Here is a 23,295-nt window from a genome sequence, read left to right as displayed (position 1 = left end):
GTTTATTTATTTATATAATTATTTGTTCATTCATTCAATTAATTTATTTGCAAATTTAGTCCTTGCTTGCAAACTGTGTCAGATTGTAAAAAAATGCCAAACCTGTTTTTCCTCAATAGTTAACCAAATTTTATTTTTCATTCACTGCATGCAGAGATGTTAGTGTATATGTTTTAAAAAGGTTTTCAGTCTCCTCATCCAAGGGAGTTGCATTAAATTACTAAATGCTGTACCCATTATCTGATTTTATACTACAATTTTATACTACAATACTACTATACGACTTCCATGATTTGAATATGAGTGAATTAATGATGAATAAATGAAAATCCATGTGTCAGATACTGTGCTAAGGACTGGGAATATAAATAGAAAAAATGGATACAGCCCTCTCCTACCCCTACCTCAGAGAATTCATATTCTAATTAAGAGAAATAAAAAAAGTTCACTACATGGTAGATAGAAAAGCTTGGATGTCTTAAGGGTGCCATAACAGGGTGGCTGATTATATTAATAAATAACATGATGGAGTCTGGGATTTGGAGGTCATAGAGACATGATGGATGATTTGGTACTCCTCTGTCTCATCAGAGCAAATCCCATCTCACCCCGGCTTTGTGGGTAATTGAGTTACCCAACTAGGTTCCAGGATGTCCAGGGCTTGGGATGTGGTAAAGGGGTGTCAGGAGAATACTGCCACTTCTGGAAGGTCATCCAAAAATCATCAAAACCCAGAGCTGTATGAGGAATGGGTTTTGTCAACTAGAATGCCTCTGAGTTGACAGCATGATAGGGTCTTAGGATCCTGGGAAGGGCAACATAAGAAATATAGAATAAAATAATACCTATCCTATGAAATTTTAAATTCAGAAGAATTATGGATAAATTCAGAAATAAGAATATCTTAACTAATAAGAATTATAAGAAAAATCCACCAACAAGGTATATAATTCCACTAATGTGTATTTTATAATAAATACTACAAGAGGGAAAAGGGAAAGCTAGTTGGACTTCTCATTTGTACTTATCATACTTGCTCATATTTTACAATTATATGTGACTATATCTTCTCCTCTACTAAACTGAAACCTCTTGCTGAGTCTCACATTGTGAGCTCACATCTAAAAGCAGGATCTGTGCCAAATTTGTGGCAAATTTATCTTTTTATCTCCCAATCTTCTTGCATAATATGGCTTTATATGAAGTAGGTGCTAAACAATGTTAACTGAATTCAACCAATTATTTATATTTTAATATGCCTAGCTCTTGAGTTTTGAGCCTAAGAGCAAGAAATTAGATTTAATTGGTATATTGAAATTTCATGGACATTATTGAAATAATTTCTAGATTTGATATTCATTACTAAACACTCATGTATTTTTAGTATAGAGGAGAGAGAATTTGATTCCATCCTTCCAGTTCAGTTGACAAAGTCACAGGATATAGCCACATATGATGAGATAATGAATCATTAACTTTTTATGAGTTACAAACACCTCTCTGATTGAGCCAGGGAGAGTAACACTGATTAATGAGCACAACATTGGCTGTGCTCATCTGGGCTTTATGTAGTTAAGTAGTAAGAGTCTGAGGGAGTTCGAAGTCAGGAATTAGCATAGTAAAATGTGACTCCTACAAGGAGGTTCTGAGAAGAGGCAATTTCTCCTCCCTCCCTCCTTCTCTCTTTGTCTTTCTATCTCTGTCTCTCTGTCTGTCTTTTTTCTATGCCTCTACCATCCCTACCATTGGTGTGAAATATAATAACAATTTACCTTAAAAAACACACACACAACAACAACATTTTCGCTATGCTGCCTTTGTAAATGCTTTTGATAAGAACTCATTTTAACTATTGGCTGATTGTTAGTAGGAAAGACTGATGGGGACTCATCCCCTAGAACCTATGACTGTAAGGCCTCCCTCTAGGGATTCAGCTCTGAGAGTCTAAGTGCAAGCTGGGAAGAACAACATGAGAATGTTGACTTTTCCTAAGAATGCTCCTGAGGAGGTGGACAGAGTGTGAGTTGCTCTCATCTTGAAATTAATGAGTACTTATAAAGCCAACTTGAACTCTCAGAAATTTAAATATCATTTTACTTTAGGTTGGGTGCAGAAACTAATTTATCTTTACGCACTTACTACCTGTGTGACCAAGAACAAGCCATTCCACTTTCTTCAGACTCAGTTTCTTTATCTATAAAATGACAATAAGAAAAGTACTTGCTTCCCAAGGTTGTTATGAAGATGAAATTAAATATCTGTAAAATGTTTTACAAATCATAAAGTATTTTATAAATTTTAGATGATGACAGTTATGATATAAAATCTCAAAATATAAAATAGCCATTTAGGCTAACCCCTACTTGTTTAGGAATGATTTCTACAAAATTCCCACAATTGGTCATGCAGAAGTCTTGCTTCAAGATCTTTAGAAAGAAGACACACCTCTTGTTTTAAAATGATAGGATGCTTTTCCTTAGATTTGAACTAAAATCTTCCTCTTTACCATTTCTATGTAAGACTCACTACTGACCTTGAGAGTATTATGGGAAGATGGTGAAATTGTCAGAAAATTTCAAGCTCTCTAGATGTTCCCCGCAAACAATAAAACGTGCCTCAGGGTGATCATAGAGCAGCTAAAAACAAATAGGAGTTGGAGAAGAATAATCTTCCAGGGACAAACAGAGAAGATCCAAAGAAAGATAACAGGCTGGAAATTTAGTCACACAAAAGGTAAACACCTCCAGGCTAGTTCTGCTGAAATAACAAATTGCAAGCTAAGGGTTAGCTGAGTTGAGATGACCTGAGCCACAGGAGTTTCCACTTCCCAGAGTATGGAGAGGTCAGTGTCTGAGGCGGGGAAGATTGAAGCACTCTGCTGACAAAGACCACCAGAGTAAGCTGAAACTTCGCCCTGGGTGAGAAGAAATCAGCACATGCCCCGTGAATGCAGAAGCAGTGGGTCAGGGATGCTGCTGGCTATGAACACCTACAGGAAGGTGGAGTTCTTGGTTTGGGGTTCCAGGTTAGAGCAGAGAACTGAAGAAGGACCAGAGGCAGCACCATCTCTCCTCCACGCCCCCCATCCTAACACAAGGGGTAATCACACTAACAAATCCTTATTTAAAAAAAAAAGCCAGAAAAGAAGAAAGAATCCAACCATAGAAAATTACTCAGGCAATAAAGAAGACTAAAAAGAGATCATTTTCAGAAAAGAATATTGAAGGAAAAAAATTCTCTTCTACTCCAAAAAGTAATGTTAAATGTTTACTTGCCCCAAAAGAATTCATAGAACTCAAAAAAAGACTTTTAAAAGTCAAATGAGAGGAAAAGCTGAAACAAACAAACAAATAGAACAATCTAAGAAAAACAAGAAGATTATGAAAAAAACTCAACCAATTAGAAAAGGAGATCCAGCGTCTTTAGGAAGAAAATGACTCTGAAGATGAGAACTGGACAAGAGGAAGTCAGTGGAGTTATAAGAGACCAATAAAGGATGAAAAAAATAGAAGAGTGAGACATCTCATAAAAACAACAGATCTGAAGAACAGATCAAGAAGAGAAAATATAAGAACAAATTAACATAATTGAAAGCTATGATCAAAAAAAAAAAAAAGGATCTGGATGCAATAATACAAAAGTTGTACTGTAGTTATAAAATACGAGGGGAAAGTAAAAATAGAAAAAAAAAAAAAACAAAAAACCTGCCAATCACCACCTGAAAGAGATTCTACAAGAGAACCTACAGGAATATCAGTGCTAAATTTCTAAATCCCCAGAACAAAGACAAAAATTTACAAGCTTTTTAAAATCTTTTTTTTTAATGTCTTATCTTCTTCTACTAAAAAACAAACCAAAACAAAACAATTCAAATTTGCTGGAATCACAAACACACAAGATCTATCAATCCTTATAATAAATAACAATAGGTATTGGACTATTGGATTGAGGCTGAAAATATTGTGATGATATCATCAAAATTAAACATAATATTGAACCCCCCAAATGGGTATTCAATGAATTGCCAGATTTTCAAGATTTTTTTGGCACAGACCTGAACTCAAAAGAAAGTTTGACATATAAGAGCCAATATCAAAGACTAATTTCAAATGACTACATAAATTCAAGCTGTTTATATTTTATACTTGGAAACATAGACCATATCTCTAAGAATGCCATTAATTTGGGGGTAGTTCAAAAGAAAATATGGGATAAAGCTAAGTATGATGTGATTCTAAAAAAATAAAACTGTATAAGAAAAAGAAAAATGGCAATTATAGGAATGAGGTGTGAGAGCAAGGATTGACACAAGAATTAGATGGAAAAGGAGAGATGGTGTTTCTGAAATCCTATTCACATGTGAGTAGGAGTGGAATAAAGAGGGAACAATATTTATGTATCCAGAAGGTTATAATGCCCTCCAAAATTCATAAAGAAAAAAGAGATGGAAGAAATAGAATAAAATGGGGTATAGAAGGGTGTGTAAATCAACAGGAGTAAAATAAAATGTATAGATTAATGGGAATGGGATAAAGAGAGAGAAAAAGGATGCAGGGAAGAGAATAAGGGAAGGATTCTTGAGGGATAGAAATAAAGTAAAAGAATTAGCAGGGATGGGAAATAAGAGCAATACATAAACATAATAATAATGATCAGGAATGGAATTTATTTTTTAAACAGTAGGGATAGTAATCATTGGTCTCAAAGTCAAAGTTAAATTCAATCAAGAGAGAAATCTACATTACAGATCAGCCATATTAATACTTTTTCAGATGTATGTGTATGGGTGCGTATTTGTATATGTACAAAAGTAAGTCTATATATGAATATGTGTGCATATGTACATATATATGTACGTATACATAAATATCTCTGTGCTTGCTTGGGGAAGCTGGAGGGGAGGAAAGGGAAAGAAAGAATAAAGTGCATGTCAGAACAAATGAAAATCTACAAGCAAACAAATAAAAGATGGACAGTTATGAATACAATGTCTTCTATTATTACATGCGTTTTCCTGAAATGAAAACTTATTGTTACATATTTTGAATCTTTTCTTATGTTCTACTATGCACATGGTAAGTGGTTTTTTCTGTCTTGTTTTCTTTTTCCATTTTCTTATTTTTTTTTCTTTTTGTATATGTTATAAATAAATACATAAAAAAGTTTTAAAAATTCTGAATTTTCAGTCCAAAAATGACAAAAGTGATTCTTGTTCGATATGACTACCCTTCAGATACATAAATATAAATAAATTTACTGCCTTTTTACTCCAGAACTTCTCTTAGCCCTTGGGGTCTTGTTACCTTGAAACATATCTCTACCAATTTGGCCCTATTAGTGAATTTTTTTATTATGGGTGTCCACTTTGGACTTGGATCCAGGACAGCCATATTAATTTCTATCCCACTGTGTTTTCTGGACTTCTCTACCTTGTTTCTGTGTGGATACCTTTTCTCTTTCCCACTGCTTTTTAAAATCTTTTTTTATGTCTTGTCCCTCCCTTAAAATATAAACTTCTGGATAAATATAAACAGGGACTATTTTTTTCACTTGTACTGGTGTGCTCAGTATTTACCACACTGTCTGGCATATAGTAAAAGGTTAATAAAGTTTTGTTGCCTCCTCTTCCATTAAATATTCCCATTTCCTTAAATTCAACCTTATATGGCATGTTCTCTGACGCCCTGACCATTCTGATCATCCATGTGCATCCATATTGTGGTTCATTCATGATCTTTTTCAAATATGGCACCCCAACTCAGCAAAATACTATAGACATTAGAAGGACAGAATACAACAGAAAAAAAATCATGGATATGACCATTCTTTGGGCTATCTAGGATAGGATTAATTTCTTTTGGACTGTTATGTTAGGCTCATATTGAGTTTATAATCTTCTAAAAGCCCCAGTTTTGACCCCCACAAACCACAATTTATTTTTTCTCTGCCAATTTATGTTTAGAAAATGGACATATTTTAGGATTATTAAATGTCATCACTTCATTCATGTTTGAGATTTTACCCTAAGTTTTTGAACAATGAGTCCTTACCTCCCAGGAGCTGTTAAACTTTTCCCTGTAAAATAGTTAATACCAGATGGGGCATAATTCCAAAGCACTTCCTCAGCAGCAATGTAGTAGTGTCTAACTTTTTTTCCATTAACATGATCATTTGAGGGCTTTTTGCAATCATTTATCTTGAAATAGGCCTGCATCCCAGCTGGAAAAGATAAAGTTCTGATGATTCATTTCATTAAAGCAACATTTTAAAAAAAATTCTCATGTCTGTTCCTCTTTGCTTTTGAGAAATTTGGGGGACCAGTGTTTTGGGGGGCTACACATGGAAATATATCTAAAACAACTGATGCTAAACTTTTTTTCCTCCCAACTCTTTTGCCTCAGTGATTTTACTACTGAGCATCTATATCCTCCAAGATCAATGACAGAAACAAAACTTTCATATATAGGAAAATAGTCACAGAAACTTTTTGTGGTAGCAAAGACTTGAAAATTAGATTGATTTCTTTAGTTAATCAACTTGACCCAAGTTGCAATTTTTAGTTAAATAATTAAAAAGAGATGCATGATATTATAATTAGAAGAGAGTTGGAGTGGGGGATAAAAGGTCAAAGTTTTAGGATTGATTTTACACCTATCGTTATGACTTTGAGCAGGTCCCTTAACATTGTTGAGCTTTGGTTTCCTCATCTACAAAAGATTAAGTCATCTCCGGGGTCCTTTATTGTCTCTTCTGTAAAACATTTTGCATTTTCTTAAATCAGTCTTAATATAGAATGTTCTGAAGTTCTGTGATTTTACTGTATATAAAAGAATTTCTTAAAGTCTTGGAAATATATTGAAGTGAGAGATCATAACATAACTTATTTTTCTCAATCTCCCTATCAAAATCAAAAATAGAAATATCAAAAAGCAAGAAAAACCATTGAAATCCTAAAATTAAGAATTAAAAAAAAAAACAAAGAAATGAGCAAACATAAGAGTTTCTAAGTGAAAAATAAAAATGTATGCCCTATGTTAGGAACTCCCAACTTTTACAAACCATTTGAAGTGTCTCTGTCAGGAGATAGAAATTCCTATGCATGGTCATTAATGGTTAGACAATAAAGGTAATGAAAAAATAAAATGAGTTAAAAGAAATTGGGGCAAACATGCAGGAGGAAAAAAAAAAGAAACTGTCCTGAGGGTGGAGTTTTTTAATACCTAGCAAAATGGATCAAGTACAATAATGGAATTAAATTTAAAAATTAAACATTAAAATTAAATTTCTCCATTGTATCTGCTACCAGATAAGACACAAAAAATATGTCTGCTACCAGTTAAGACACAAAAAATAGAAGTTATTAATTAGAGTAGTTCCTAGGATCAGTTTGAGTAGTTTAGTACAAAGTGGCTACCCTGGATGTGGACTTCCTGGCAAACTCATCAAATTGATAAAGGAATCCCTTTATAAACTGCTTTTACAAAAATAAATATAGACCAGTGGGATCGATTTCACTATAGAGAATTAGAAACAGAGTTATCAAATAAATTATTTTTTTTGATAATAACAAGATCAAAAAAGTTTAGAGAAAAGATTTCTCACTCAATACCAATTATTAAGAATGTGTACAGCAACAAATGGAAGAAGACATACATCTCACCCACATTACAATAAATTAAAAAAAAACAGTAACCTAAGTACAAAACTTCCATTAAAATGTTGAATAAAAGGGATGCTATGCCTATTGCAAAAATTCCTATCTATCTAAAAACAAAAATTATAAAGATAGAAGAGAATCATTTGAACATGAAAACAAAGAGATTCCTCCCCCCCACATACATATACCATTTATTAAAATAATACATATAGAATAAAAAAATTAAAGAAACAAATGAAGGAGAAAATTTTACCATAAATGCTTCTGATAAAAATATATTTTAATATGATATGCGTGTATGTATTCACACATATATGTGTATATATACATATGTTTACACAAATGTATATGTGTATATGTATTTTATAAGATGGATTCATATTTATGAAAAGAAGAATCATTTTTCAGTAGGTAAGTGATGAAAAGATGTGAACAGATGATTCCCTAAAGAAGGGGCTTAAACAATAACCATCAGCAAAATGTTCAAACTCTTTAATTAAATGCTCTCAAATAAAACAATTCTTCAGATAACACCTTTTACCTATCAAATTATCATCATGGTTAAAATAATAAAATTACTATCTTTTTGACTGCAGAAAAAGAAGCCATTATGTATATTGACAATGAAGATACACGTTGGGATAATCTTTTGAAAGGCAACATACCATCATATAATGAGCTACAAAACTATTTTACAATATTCCCTGATAATCCTGCTACCAATATCCCATATGGGTGACATTAACAGAGGAAAAAAAGAAATCTGTACATTAAGAATGATGTCTACAGAATTATGCTTAAAGAGTCTGCAAGCTAGGTTTCATTAACATATGAACTGAGAATTATCAGAAATGCAGGCTAGTTTTTAAGAAAGGCAGAGAAACCAGAGACCAGATTGTCAACATTTTCTGGATTGTGGAGAAAGCAAAGGAGTTACAGGAAGATGACTACTTCTGTTTTATTGACTACCCTAAAAACTTTAACTGTGCATATCACAATAAAATGTGAAAAGTTCTCAAAGAGATAGGAGTACCAAACCATCTTACATGTGTCCTAAGAAACCTGTATTCAAATAAAGAAGCAGCTGTTAGAACTCAGAATGATTGGTTCAAACAAAGTTAACTTACATGTAGAGTACATCATGCAAAATGCCATCATGGACAAATCAAAAGCTAAATTAAGGTTTCTAGGAGAAATATCAACAATCTCAGATGTGCACTTGAAATAACTGATGCCAGAAAGTGAAGAAAAATTAAGAAGCCTCCTGATAAGGGTGAAAAAAGGAAAGTGTAAAAGCTGGCTTGAATTTACATACATACAAACACATATTCACAAACACACACACACATACAAATATCATGACACCAGTCCCATCATTTCTTAAAAGTAGAAGGAGAAAAAATGGAAGCAATGTCAGATTGTATATTCTTGGATTGAAAATTCACTGTAGATGGCAACCGCAGCCATGAAATTAAAAGATGCTTGTTTCTAGGAAGGAAAGCTATGACAAATCTGGACAACATACTAAAAAGCAGAGACATCATATTGCTGACAAAGGTTCCCACAATCAAAGCTATGTTTTTCCAGTAACAACGTATGGCTGGAAGAGTTGGACTCTAAGAAAGGCTGAGCACAGAATCATCAATTTCCAGAAGTGGTACTAGAGAAGACTTTTAAGAGTCCCTTTTACAACAAGGAGATGAAATCAATCAATGCTTAAAAAATTAATTCAGACTATCTTTAAAAAGTCAAATACTAAATTTTTTAAAATTAATATTGAAATTTATTATTGAATAATTGCATATTGAAATATTGAAGTTTAAATACTTCATCCACCTAATGAATATACAGAACTCATTGAAAAAAACTCTGATGTTGGAAAAGATTGAAGATAAAAGGAAAAGGGGATGGCTGAGGATAAGGTTGATAGATGGCATCATGGAAGCCATGAAAATGAGCTTGAATAGATTTGGGGAGATAGTGGAGAATAAAGGGTCTTGGCATCCATGGGATCACAAAGAACCAAAAATGACTTAATAACTGAACAACAAATAGAGTTAAGAAAATATAACTGGAACAACAATATGCATACTGACTACAACTATCTACATAGATGTATCCATACAAAATACTACTACTCTGCAAATAAATATGAAAAACTTTGAAAGCATGTGCATCTAGATGAAGAAATATATGGAAACAAAAACATATGTATCATGTCTTTTGCATGTTAATCTTAAAGATACTTTCTATGAGCCTACAGGAACTAATCTAAGACATTTACTAGCTGTGTTATCCTGAACAAATCACTTAATTCCTTCCTAAAATAAAAGGAGAGATGGCAAAACATCCCAGGATTTTTGCCAAGAAAACCCCATGGGCAGTTGGCCCATAGGATCATGAAAAGCTAGACGTGACTGAAAAAAATTAAAGCAATAACCTAAAAACATACAATATAAAAAAGAATGATCCAATGGCAGCTTGTTCTTGGACATTTTCTATCTGAAATTCCTTTAAAAGATGAGCACAATGAGATGATAGGACTCATAAGCAACAATATCCAGAGAAATACCTAGAAGAAAAAATGATAAGGACACAGAAACAGATAGGGTGTTTTTTGAAGTCATGCAGCTAGATCCCAATTAATACAAATTACAAATCTCAGGAAGTGGTCAATTTTTAAAATTCCTATGCCATTTTCCCATTAATTGGAATCAACAGTCTTATTTTACCTAATTATAACTTTGAATTGTAAAAATTAGAATACCATTTCACAGAATTCATTATTAGCAAAAATTGGAATCTAGCTCTGTGTGTGTCTATATGCATACAAATGTATATATGCTTCTGTATTGATATATACATGTGTATCTATACATATCTTCAGTAAAATAAATTTACATTTCTGTGTACATTTTTTAAAGCTTTTGTATGAAACGTTGAGTATTGGTTTTAATTGATATATGCTATATTTATAATTTTTTATAAGGTAGTAACTTCTTACCATCCACATGTTTGTTAATTTGACAGCTAAGCATCCATTCTCCAACAGATTTTGCTACCATGAGGACATCAACCATTGAAGCAGAGAAAAGGCTCAGAGTATCTATTCGGTGACCCAAATAGATCAAAGACTGGCCATGAAGAAAGATGGAGTGTTTATCAATCACATCCCCCATTCCAAAAAAATACCATTTCACTCTGTCCTCCATGCACATGGTGATTCCTGGCATGTTTCCAAACATGAATCCATTCATTGCTAGGGGGGGAAATAAACACATCACACATATTATTATGGTAACCAGGAGCCATGAAAGAGAGAGAGGGAGAGAATGGGTGGGACAGACAGGGGGTGGTATGTGAAGGGAATGAAATTAGGACTACCCAGAGCCAAACACACAACTTTCACCAATGTAACCCAGGATAGACCTAGGGCTCTAGTTTCTGCTCTTCCCAAATTAGGGTGCCAAGAAAAAGTAAGGCCCACAGTTGAGGGGGAAAAAATCCAAGAAGATGGAAGAGGATAAGGGAAGGGGAAAGATATAAAAAGGGTTAAGAAGACAAAAATTGAGAGTGGGAAAAAAAATATGAAGGGATGAAATGGGAGAAGAAAGCTAAGAAGGAAAGGAAGAGATGGAAAAGGGGGGGATTGGAAGATTTCTAGGAAAGGCAATTAAGAAATTCAAAGGAAAACTCTCCAATAAAATATTTGGGAGAGGCTTAATTTTGATGAAATACTTCAGTCACAGTAGAGTATACTGCATTTTCTTTTTGAAATTCCTTTGTAACTTGAAGTCACAGGATTATAGAGTTTGAACTTGGAAGTGATCTTAGAGCAGGGATGTGCTAGTGGATTTTTAACAATTGACTCTTCAGAGGGGGGAAAAATACCTATAACATAATTTAATCTTATTATTAACATTTTCTCTACCATTTTTTAAAATCTTTGATGTTCAGTCACTTCAGTCAAGTCTGATTCTTTTTGAGCTTATTTGGGGTTTTCTTAGCAAAGATACTGGAGTGTTTTAGCTTTCTTTCACCAGCTCATTGTACAAATGAGGAACTGAGGCAAACAAGATGAAGTAACTTGTCCAGGATTATATGACTAGTAAGTGTCTGGGGCCACATTTGAACTCAGAAAGTCTTCTGGACTCCCGGCCCCAGTACTTCAAGTATTATGATGCCACCTAGGAGCCCTTCTAAGTCCAGACAGTCAATAAAGCAATAAATCAAGTCCCATTTTGTAGCATCTGTTGATTTCTAAAATATAAATGCTCACAATGAAAATTTTATAATTTGTTCAGGAACCAGTACTAGCTGGCTCCAGCACTTTCCTGCTGCAGAGATCAACTAATCTAAATTCTCATTTTACAGATGAAGAACAGTAGCCCAGGGAAGGCTGAAAAATTAGTCTTACATCACACAGGACACTGGAATTTGAACTCCCTGGCCGAGATTTTGCTTGATTTCTTAGATTTTTAAATAGCTTTACTGTCACTAGGGAAAAACACTCCATATAAAGAGGATTTTGTGTTTCTCATTTTATCTGTTACAAAATATGTATTAGATGCTTTGGACATTAATTAGTGAGTGCTCATTTTCATGTACCAACCACTTGTGTCTTTTTTTGATGGATGTTTTTTAATTGTATGTGTAGCCAAAGGGAAATTAGTAATTGACATTACCAAATCAACCAAAAATGAAAATCCTTCCCTCTCTCATGCACTATCTGTGGGATCCTTTCTAATTCACTCAAGTTCTCAGGGACCTGGTTTCCTCATCTGAAAAATTATGGAGTTAGGCTATCTGGTCTTTACAATCTAGCTTTAAATCTATGGTATATGAAAACTTTGCTTCTTTCTAATATAACTCAAGCCTCAAAGCCCATTTGATATGGGCTCTTCACATTGGTGTTGGAGAGAGCAGGAGAAAGTTACAATCTCTTGGGTTCTGGCTTTCAGATTTGAGGAAGTAAATGGGCAATGTCAATGGCCCTTCACTTACAATGCATTCTGTTGCTCTCTATGAATTCTAGATCAGTTTTATTAACCTTGTCAGGTTCATAACAGTAGGTATTGATATTTTCATCCAGGTACCAGCTCTCATTTTCATTTATTTCACTAAACATCACAACAAATGAGTGATCGATACCTTTTTCAACATCCCCCTTCAGGGACCCTGTAATAAAAGATAATAAATTATTTCATTTTCTGTTTAGCATTAATATAATGTGGTTCCCTATTTTTTAAATTAAAAATCATGTTTAATTGCAGTTGTGGCAAATTGAAAAGTGCAATAGGAAGCTTGAGAATTACATGTTTTTATTTGGGTATATCCCACTTAAGAAAATCACTCTTTCAAATATTATACTTATAAAAGTCATGCCCATTTCCTCTCTTGATCAGCTGCTACTTGGGAGCCCTTATTAGTTCCTTTAAAATCTCAAGCTTTGTTATTACATTTCAAGCATAATCTCTTTGACACCTCTCCTATTAAAAATATGTTTTACATATTTATGTATGGTTTGTATATATATATATATACATATACATATATGTGTATATGGATATATGTGTATTTTAGACATAAAGGAGTATGTATGCAATACAATACACATATTTATACACATCAATATATGTATATACATATATATAAATGTGTATCCACACATATATCTATAAATATATATTATAAATAAAACAAACATTTCCATTCTTTCACAACCACTAAAGCTGTTGCTCTTTATCATTGCTATCCCATTGGAAGTCCCAATGGATGTCCCAATTCATGCTTTTAGTATAGTTTACATCCTGCCTCATTTGGACTTTATGTTCAGTCCCATAAATTCTGCTCTTATGAATACTCGAGAAACTCTTGCTTCTTTATTTGTCATATCTGCTCTGATGAAAATTCTCCATCATTTGACTTTAAAGACCTCTGACTGGACCACAGAAATCAAAGAATAAGACAAAAGGCACAAAGTCACAGAGGTCCAAATATGAACCAATGGTTCCTCATTCTAGGTAAATTACTTCACTTCGTAATTTAAAAAGAAATTCCCAACTATTCAGAATAGGTTGCCTGTTTTTCCTTTTCTCCACTTCAAAAAAATCTTTGGTTCTGTATTCAACTCATGCTTCCTTCTTATCTCAATCTATATGTCACTGGACTGTATTTTTATCACTTGAGACTTAAAGAGAATGGTTTACCTTTCTTACAAGTTATCAGGGGTCCCACAAGCCCAGAAGCCACATCCTTCACAGTATCAAAATGTGAGTGATAAATTCTGGTCACACAATTGTGGTCCCCATCCTCAGGCCCTTGCTCTGGGGTTATGGACCAATGATAAGTATAGTTCTGGCCAGGTTTCACTCCATCATCTTTCTTCTGTAATCCCGAGGTGTTGTCAGGATACAGCGCACCTAGGAAAACACCCAAGGAGCAGCATTCATTGAAAGTCCACATTTGAAGGAGAATCAAACTTTCTCCACTGAACCTTGACAGAAACTAACTTAGATTTATTGAGGAAAAATAACTTTTATGATGTATTTTGCTTTCAAAATTGCTCTGAAGTGCTCTGAGCTGGAAGCCGCCTTAGAGTTCATTTAATTCAGCTTTTTTATTATTGTAGAAAGGAGAAAAATGAAGTTCAGAGAGGTGATGTCATAGAGGTGGCAAATGTCACATAATTGATGAACAAGCATTTATGAAGTTCCTACTACATGGAGCCTGTGGTCAGGTGCTGCAAAAATTTAAGTCTTCACTCTCAAAAAACTTTATTCTCTTAGAGGAAAATCAAAATACAAGCACAAAAATATAACCAAAGTAAATACAAATACAAAATACAGTATTTTATTGTGGGTAGGTATTAGGTGGGATGTTAGAGATAAGGAATGGCCTCCTGCAGGAGGTGTGCTTGAACTAAGTAGGCATTCCAAGAAGAGAAGAGAATGTGGTTCAAGATATTTCCCTGAACTCTCTCCTCCTTCACTTTGGTCTTAGATAAAACCCCTTTATGTGGATCTTTGGTCCAAATTCTTCTCTACTTCTCCAGCAAATTGCCCCTGGTCTCATTTGCCCCCATACATCTCTCTGTCTCTGTCTCTCTCTGTGTGTCTCCCTGTTTCTGTTTTTTTTTTCTCTCTCTGTCTCTGTCTGCCTCATTTGTCTCTTTTTTCTCTGCCTCTCCTTCTCCTCTTCCTCTTCTCTTTCTGTCTCTCTCTTTCTCTGTTTCTCTCTGTGTGTCTCCCTGTTTCTGTCTCTGTTTTTTTGTCTCTCTCTGTCTCTGTCTCTGCCTCATCTCTGTCTCTTTTTGCTCTGTCTCTCCTTTTCCTCTTCCTCTTCTCTTTCTCTGTTTCTCTCTTTCTCTCTGTGTGTCTCCCTGTTTCTGTCTCATTTTTTGTTTCCCTCTGTCTCTGTGTCGGTCTGCCTCATCTCTGTCTCTTTTTTCTTTGTCTCTCCTTCTCCTCTTCCTCTTCTCTTTCTCTGTCTCTCTCTTTCTCTGTATTTCCCTGTCTCTCCTCTCAATTCACTCTCTCTCTGTCTCTGTCTGTCTCTGTATCATACAAACACACACACACACACACACACACACACACACATACATATCCCTCTGCAGTATAGTTTCCAGCCTCATCATGCAACTGAAATGATCTTCAAAATTACGGATAATATTTTAATTGCCAATTATAATGACCTTTTCTCAGTTCTGTTTCTGTTCGTCCATTCTGCAGCATCTGATACTATTGATTATGTTTCTTTTCAGCATACTCTTTCTTCTTTAAATTTTTTGCATCCTGCTTTCTCTTGGTTTTCCTTCTATCAGCCTAACTGCCCCTTCTCAGTTTCCCTGGCTGGTTCCTTCTCCATATAGAGAACTATTAACTGTGGGCATCCCCAAAGTCTCTCTCCTGGATGCCCTTACCCCCCTCTATACTATTTATTTGGTGACCTCATCAGCTTCTATATATTTAATTATCATCTCTATGCAAATGAGACAGCTGGGTAGTGGGTAGAGCACCGATCCTGGAGTCAGGAAGATTTGAGTTCAAATCTGCCTTCAGACACTTGATAGCTGTGTGAATCCTATTTGCCTCAGTTTTTCCTTTGTAAAGGGAGACATGTTGGAGAAGAAAATGGCAAGCCATCGTAGTGTCTTTGGCAAGAAAACCCCATGGAGTCATGTAGAGTGAGAGAGAACTAAGCAATCAAAAAAAGAGAAAAAAAAAAAAGTGCAAATGATTCTCAGCCTCTTTCCTGAGCTCCAAGCTTGCATCTCCAACTTCCCCTTGGACCCCTCAAACTGGATGCACCATAGACGATTCATATTCAACATGTCCAAAAAAGAACTCATTGCCATTCCTCCCAAACCTTTCCCATTCAAAACTTCCCTATTACTGTTTAAGGCACTCTAGGTTCCATTGCTTAGGTACCTCCTTCTCTCTTACTACCCAGTCCATTACTAATTCTTGTTTCAACCTCCACAGCTTCTGTCATCTGGGCTCCATCTCCACCCATGGAACAACATGCAACAAAGCCCTAGTGCAGGACCTCATCACCTGGTACTGTACTGCTGCCTTAAGCCTCTCCCTGCGCCAATCACCTACTTAAGGTGATTTTAGTTTGTTATATTTTATATATAAATAAAAGTATAAATATGTACGTAATATATATTTATGTATATAGAAATATATAAATATAAATATAAGAAGCTCCCTCTTAGCTCTTACCTCTTACCTCCAGGATAGATACAAACTCCTCTGCTTCTCACTTGGGCGCCAGCCTGTCTTTCTAAATTATAACACATTCATTCAGTCTATGTTCCAGTTAATGGACATTTTTTTCATACATAACATCCCAATTTACATCTCATTCTACAGATTTCCTCTTATATCTAGAATGTATTCTGGACATACATTCAATCTGTCAATAAAAGTCAACTGGCCAGCAAGCATTTATTAAGCATTCATCATTTATGAAGTACTCATAATGATTCAAAGAAAGCAAAACAACAACTACAAACAAAAGTCCTTACTTTCAATAACCTCACTAGACATTAGAAATGTGAAGTTGTAAAAACACAAGCATATACAAGATCTAGAGAGAGCATATGGGACAAAATCTGAAAAAGGAAGGCATAACAAGGGAAGGGGATTGAGGAAGATCTCTTGCAAAAGATGGAATTTGAACTAATTTTTGAAGGAAGCTAGGGAAATTAAAGTGCAGAGACAAGGGGGAAGAGTGTTCTAGGCACTAAGGATAACATGTGCAAAGACATGCTGGTCAGACATGAAGGATCGTGTTTGAAAAACTACAAATAAGCCAGAGTAGTTGCATCTGGGAGTTGTGGGGAAGGGTTAAAAAAAAACAAAAAACTATAAGGAGCTGCCTCTCCTGTGGTTCTACCTCTACCACTTGCTAGTTACAGATGGACCACTTAACTTTTTGGAGAATCCCTTAATCTTATCTGCAGGGGTTGTTCAAGATAATCTTATCTTCAGTTCCCATGACTGGTGTTTTCTAGAATTACATCCCCATAATAAAAGCTGATATTTATATTATCAGCATAATTACAAGTAATATAAATAAAGTTAATATTTAAGATTTGCAAGATTTTTTTATGCATTCTCATTCAATTCTCACAAAAACATATATAGTGGATAGTGAAAATATTAGTATCCCCATTTTACAGATGAGAAAACTGAGCTTCAGGGAAGGTCAGCATCCAAGACCACACAGCTTTGGTGTACAGAGTTTAGTTTCCTGACTCTTATCCCAATATATCATACTACCTCTCTTGTTATCCTTGTCTTTTAGGGTAGGTAAGGAAAGCCAATCATAACATCTTACTTCAAAACTCAAAAGTCCTGGATTTCAAGGCAGAGAACTTTGGTTAAAATTCTATTTAAAACTCAAGTGCAGCAAATCTATTCACTCTCAAACCCATTCTCTATATTGTTGTTCAAATTACATGCCTGCACTATACATCTGTTCCTGCCACTTACTTGCTCAAATAGTTGCTATGGCTCCCTATTACTTTCTTTTTTTCTTTTAAACTTTTTTCCCCTCAATGCATAAAGACTTATTTGTTTGCTCTGATTTCTGCTTTTTTTCATTCTAGTCTAGTCTGCCAAGTCTAACCATAAAAGTCTAGAGAAGCAATAAATCAAGAAAATGTTGCTTTCTCCTGCATTCATCTATAAACTCTCTTAGGAAATTTTTTTAAAGAAGAAAAGCTCAATCTACCCATAATAGGACTAAAATATTTCTGATTGAGACCTCAGAATATCCCTTCTTTCTTCTTTTAGGCCATGGTGCCTTCCTAGAAATGAAGAAAATGATGTCCTTGTCAATAATCTCACATTTGTCTTTTCATGTAAGATAAGAAATTGAAAGGAGACCATCTAGAGAGTAAACGTCAAAGAAAAGCTTGATTCATCATTATGGATCATCTATAATCACCTTTCCTCAGCATTATGTTTAGTGCTGTCTATAAGTGTCTAGTCCATTTTTTTTTTTTTTGCTAAATCACATCATAAACTTGTAGAATATTTCATTCAATGGCCAAACAAATGCTCTATTTCAATTCTTTCCTTTAAAATAAGATTGTGGTTGGAAAGTGAACTATTTTCACAGCTTTTAATATATTGAAACAGTTGTAGTTTTTTTCTAATTATATTCAGTCTTGGAAGGAAATGCATTGTACCTTCATTTTCCTTGGTATAGGTTGCTCCATGGGGATGCATACTGAAGGGTCTCGAGGCAAAATTTTTCATATGAATCACAAATACATCCCCAACTTCTCCTTTCAGAATAGGACCCAAAAACCCCAGCCAGGCGGGTTTTTTCACTTGTTTTTTATAACTTCCATCCGTATACTGAACATACATGGCTTTCTTATAAGTTGATCCTATCCTGTGAGCACCTCTTTGTAGATAAATAAAGGAACGAAGCTCTCTGGAGAAATAAAAAGACAATTCTGTGACATTGTTACTCAAATATTTTAGATAAATTGATTACCAATTAATTGCAAAGAAAATGTTCAAGTTGGTTGGAATTGGAAATCAGGAGATTTATGGATTAAATGGAACTTAAAGGAGAAAAGAAAGTTTAACTAGCAAAATGCCAAACCTAAAAAGAATAAGATGAAAAGAAAAAAATAGGAGATGGGTTTGCAGCTAGCTTATTTTACTATGAGGTATCATGTAATCAATTCATACAGCATTTTAGTTGTAAAACCCTCCCCTAAGCTTTGAACCACATCATGAAATTGTATAGCACTTTCAGTATTCTTTAGTCATTTGATTAATTACTATGAATCACAAATTCAGGACTGGAAGAGATTAAAAATTACACACTGACAATATTCATCAAAACACAGAATTACAGTATCTGTTTAGAGAGTTTACAACTTAAGCACCTGAGTAGATACAACTGAGATTATACTAAAGCAGGGCTTCTTAACTTTTTCTGTATCCTGGACCCTTTTGCTATCTGATGAAAATAATAAACTTCTTCTCAAAATGATATACAGGGTATCCCAGGAAATCGTAGTACATTTTTTAAGTTTTTAAAGCTTAAAACTTTTAGTTTAAAGGAGAAACTGAGGTCCAGTAAGGGAAAATGATTTGTCCATAGTCACAGAGGTAATAATAAGTTGTCAGAGGAATGATTTGAAACCAGATTCTTTGATTCCAGCATCAATGCTCTTTTCATTATACTAAGATTCCTAAAGAAAAGAAAGCAGAAATGTTCTTGCATGTTAAATTTGTTATATATAGGTACATGTATATGTGCATGCACACATTCTATATATACATATATATATATATATATATATATATATATATGTCCATTCCCTGACAATGAATTTTTTCTTAAAGAGTTAATCCAATCAAAGCCATTATCAGTATATTATCCATAATAATTACCCACCAGCCCATTCTATGGACACTAACATTTTCAAGGAAAATTAAACACTACTTACTTGTCCTCCGAAATTTTTTTTCCATTGACTATGTTTTTACCAGTGGGAGCATAGTTCCAGGTCCCTTCCCTAATGCCAACATAATAATGTCTTTCTTTTGCCCAGCTTGGAAAATTGGCAAAAATCAGAAAAAAGGTATACAGCAAAAGTCCCATCATGTCCTACACTGGAGCCTTAAGAAATAAAATTGACGTACTCCTGCTCGTCTTCCTTTTATAAGTCAGAACTTTTTTGCTTTCCTGGGATCTATTTACATATAGTCAAATTGTGTAAGATTCCCCTCCCATCTTCATTCATACAGATGCAGGTCTCATTAAAATTTATTTAATACTTATTGGCCAAATGGAATGCTGTATAATCAAACTAGAATGTTGCACAATTATCCGCTCAAGATTGCCAGTTCATGAACCAACCATTCTGGAGAGCTGTTTGGAACTATGCCCAAAGGCATGGCACAGTGCTTGGCACATTGCAAATACTTAAATGTATTTTCATCTGTTAAAAATGAAGACTGGAGTTAGAATGCAGAAGGCCTTAAATATCAGGCTAAATTGTTTAGATTTGACTTTACTTTGATCCAACAATGCCACTGTTAGATCTCTATCCCAAAGACATCCTCCAAAAAGGGAAAAGGAGTTATTTGTACCAAAAAAAAAATTAAGATTAACTTTTTTTGTGGTAACTAAAAATTGGACATCAAAGGAATGTCTGCCAATTAGTCAATGGCTAAACAAACTGTGGTATGATTTCAGAAAAACCTGGAAAGATTTATATGAACTGATGCATAATGAAGTGGTGTTGTACACAATAACAGCAATATTTTTCAATGTTCAATGAAAAATTGTCAATTATTTAACTATTCTCAGCTATTCTTAGTAATACAATGATCCAAGACAATCTCAAAAAAATTAATGATGAAGCATACTATCTACCTCTAGAGAAAGAACCTATATTGATTAAATATAGATTGAACATTCTATTTTTCACTTTCTTTTTTCTTTTTTTTAATTCGAGTCTTCTTGTACCAAATGACTAATGTGGAAATGTTTTACATAATTGCATATGTATAATTTATATATGATTAAGTACATAAGTGCTTAATAACACTAATTGATAATAATAATAGTCAAAAGTTATATACTGCCTTAAGATTTACAAGAACACCTTACAGACTTGCCAGTATTCAGGTTGGAGGCCAAAAGCTTTCCTCAGGGTAAGTTTAATAATCACAGAATTTCAGAGTCCTAAAGAGATTTCAGTGGTTATGTCTTATAAATCTCTCATTTGGATAATAAAAAATTACTTTAAAATGATGCTTTAAAGCTAAGAAAAATACTTTGCATGTATGCGGAACTGAGACAGAATTTAAGCTACTTTCCAAAGATTAAAAAGGCAGTCAGGATTTAATTTCTGGACTTTTACCTCCAAATCCAATGCTCATTTGACTAAAGCTGCCTCTCCTACCAGGAATTAGATTGAAAAATTGGTGGAAGAAAAACACTGGCTGTCCCAGAAGTTTTCATTCAGTTTTCAGTGATGATGGCATTAAGACTTTTTGGGCAGCTTCTATCAGGAAACAACTCAATTCTGCCCTTGTTGAAACTTCCACGTGATAAAAGCCTCCTAAATTTTCTCTAGTTGCTAGATTTCCTTTAGAGGTTAGCCCACTATTTTTGTTTAATAAAGTCTTTTGTGACTACAAGAATTCTCCTTGAATTATTTCAAGCTGACTATGAACTATGACTCTCACACATTTCAAGAAGACCAGAATTCAAATCTTGTTTTTGTTATTCATTATCAGTGGGACTGTGTAGGCTTCTGGGTCTCATTTTCCCGATCCATAAAACAAGATGGCCTCTGATGTCCCTTCCAGATTTAAATGCTGAACTTTTGATCCTACTAGTGCCATATGGCCCAAGATGGGTATTTGACCAATGAAAAATACTCTGTAGCTGCCAGACATTGGTACATGAGAGTAGCACGTATGGTGACATACTTTTGAATCCTCAACTTTGAAAGAACTCAATGCTTTTTAAAACCATTTCTGACAATCAGCTACATTTTTGTTTAGCTCACTTGCTGTCTAGGTAAATCAACGGTTTCTTTGGGAAATCATTTTTTTTTTAACACTTTTCAGTGATGTTGCAAGCCATTGCAACTTTACTTCCTGCTTCCTGGAGGATGACTTCAGTGAATTTTCAGTCCATCTCTACATTATTTGCTTATGAATATATATCCTTGATATCTAGCTTCAGGATATAGTAATATTTACCTGAGCTGACTGTCATTATGCTTGACCTTCATATCTATTTCCAGGTACCTTAAAGGGAAACTTGGAGCCCATCTTTCTTTTCTGAAATCAGAAAAATCAAAGAAAAAATGAAGGGTACAGATTTATATAATTTCATCACCACTAATTAACAAATTAATTACTAATGAACATAATTACCAATCAATGTGAGTATTTTATATCTGTGTTTCTAGATTACCATTCTATACTTTATTAATAGTAGGAGCTTCTTTTTCTCTAGCATTTTACAGTTTACAAAGTATTTTCTTTGTGACAACCCTAAAAGTGATCCCCATATTTTATAGATGAGGAAACAGGATCAGAGACTAAAATTACTGTCTCTAATCACATAAATAGGAATCTATATATTTTAAATGAAAGATCCTACTACATGCCTTCCTATAATATAAAACAATATGAGCCTTTGCCTACTGAAAGTATGGTTTAAAAGGCAAGATAGACAAGTACAAAAGATTATTACAATAACCTTTCGGTTGATTTACTTTAAGTTTCTTCTTGCTCTAGTTCATCTACAAGTTGTCAAATTGATCTTCCTTCAAACTGATTGATCTGTTCTGACCATGTCACACCTTCTACTCAATAAACTCCAGGGACAATCAGCTCCAGGAGCAAATATAAAATTCTTCCTTTCAAGTCTTTTTTACACCTTCTTCTCCTGCATAGACTCTATGATCCAGGGTCATTGGCCTCTTGGTTGTTCACATATAAGATGCTCCATATCCCAATTTTGGGCATTTTCCCTGGCTGTCCTCCATATGTACAATACTCTACTTCTTCATCTTTGCCTCCTGGTTGCCTTCAAATCTTAGCTAAAATCCCACCTTCTGCACAAAGTCCTTCCCATCTCTCTGGTGAGCAGGGATGACAGGTCAAATATTCCCATCTCTCTACAGATCAGTGCCCTCCCTCTACAGATCATCTCCAGTTTATCTTGTATAGACTGTTTCAATTTCTATGCTGTCACTCCTTGGGAGAAGGGACTGGGTCATTATATTTTTTCTTAGTTTTTTTTTCTGCAGGTCACAGTAAAATGGGAATAAAAATAACACCTATCTCACAAGGTTTTTGTGAGAAGCAAACATGGTATTTGTAAAGTGCTCAGCATATAAGTAAATGCTTAATAAATGTGAGTTCTTTTCCCCCAACCCTTCTTATTTCTTTTATGATCTTGAATAAGTTTTATGTGACCATTACTCTTTTTTGAGTCTCAGTTTCCTCATCCATCAAATCAAATGTGTTTTTCTTCCTATGTTATCAGAAAGAATAAAACATTTCTTGATAAGCAAGTCATTTAATCCTGATTGCCTCAAAAAAAAGGATCATAGAAAGTATAGAATCCCT

General features: G+C 34.3%; 1 protein-coding gene across 1 annotated transcript in view; it reads right to left on the bottom strand.

Moving 5' to 3' along the window:
- Positions 1-19,801, bottom strand: part of LOC100926221 (ceruloplasmin-like) — a 44,505-nt gene extending 24,704 nt beyond the window's left edge. Inside the window, exons 1-6 of the mRNA XM_031961129.1 lie at positions 19,644-19,801; positions 18,363-18,613; positions 13,867-14,079; positions 12,662-12,835; positions 10,662-10,916; positions 6,051-6,219 (exon numbers count right to left, since the gene is read on the bottom strand). Coding sequence (XP_031816989.1) covers positions 6,051-6,219; positions 10,662-10,916; positions 12,662-12,835; positions 13,867-14,079; positions 18,363-18,613; positions 19,644-19,801 — 1,220 coding nt within the window. The remainder of the gene's footprint in view (positions 1-6,050; positions 6,220-10,661; positions 10,917-12,661; positions 12,836-13,866; positions 14,080-18,362; positions 18,614-19,643) is intronic.
- Positions 19,802-23,295: the final 3,494 nt, after the last annotated feature.

The sequence above is a fragment of the Sarcophilus harrisii genome, chromosome 3 (genome assembly GCF_902635505.1).
Source record: "Sarcophilus harrisii chromosome 3, mSarHar1.11, whole genome shotgun sequence".
NCBI classification, from domain to species: Eukaryota; Metazoa; Chordata; class Mammalia; order Dasyuromorphia; family Dasyuridae; genus Sarcophilus; species Sarcophilus harrisii.
Note: the sequence above shows the minus strand (reverse complement) of the source record. Positions and strands in the feature narration are given on the sequence as shown.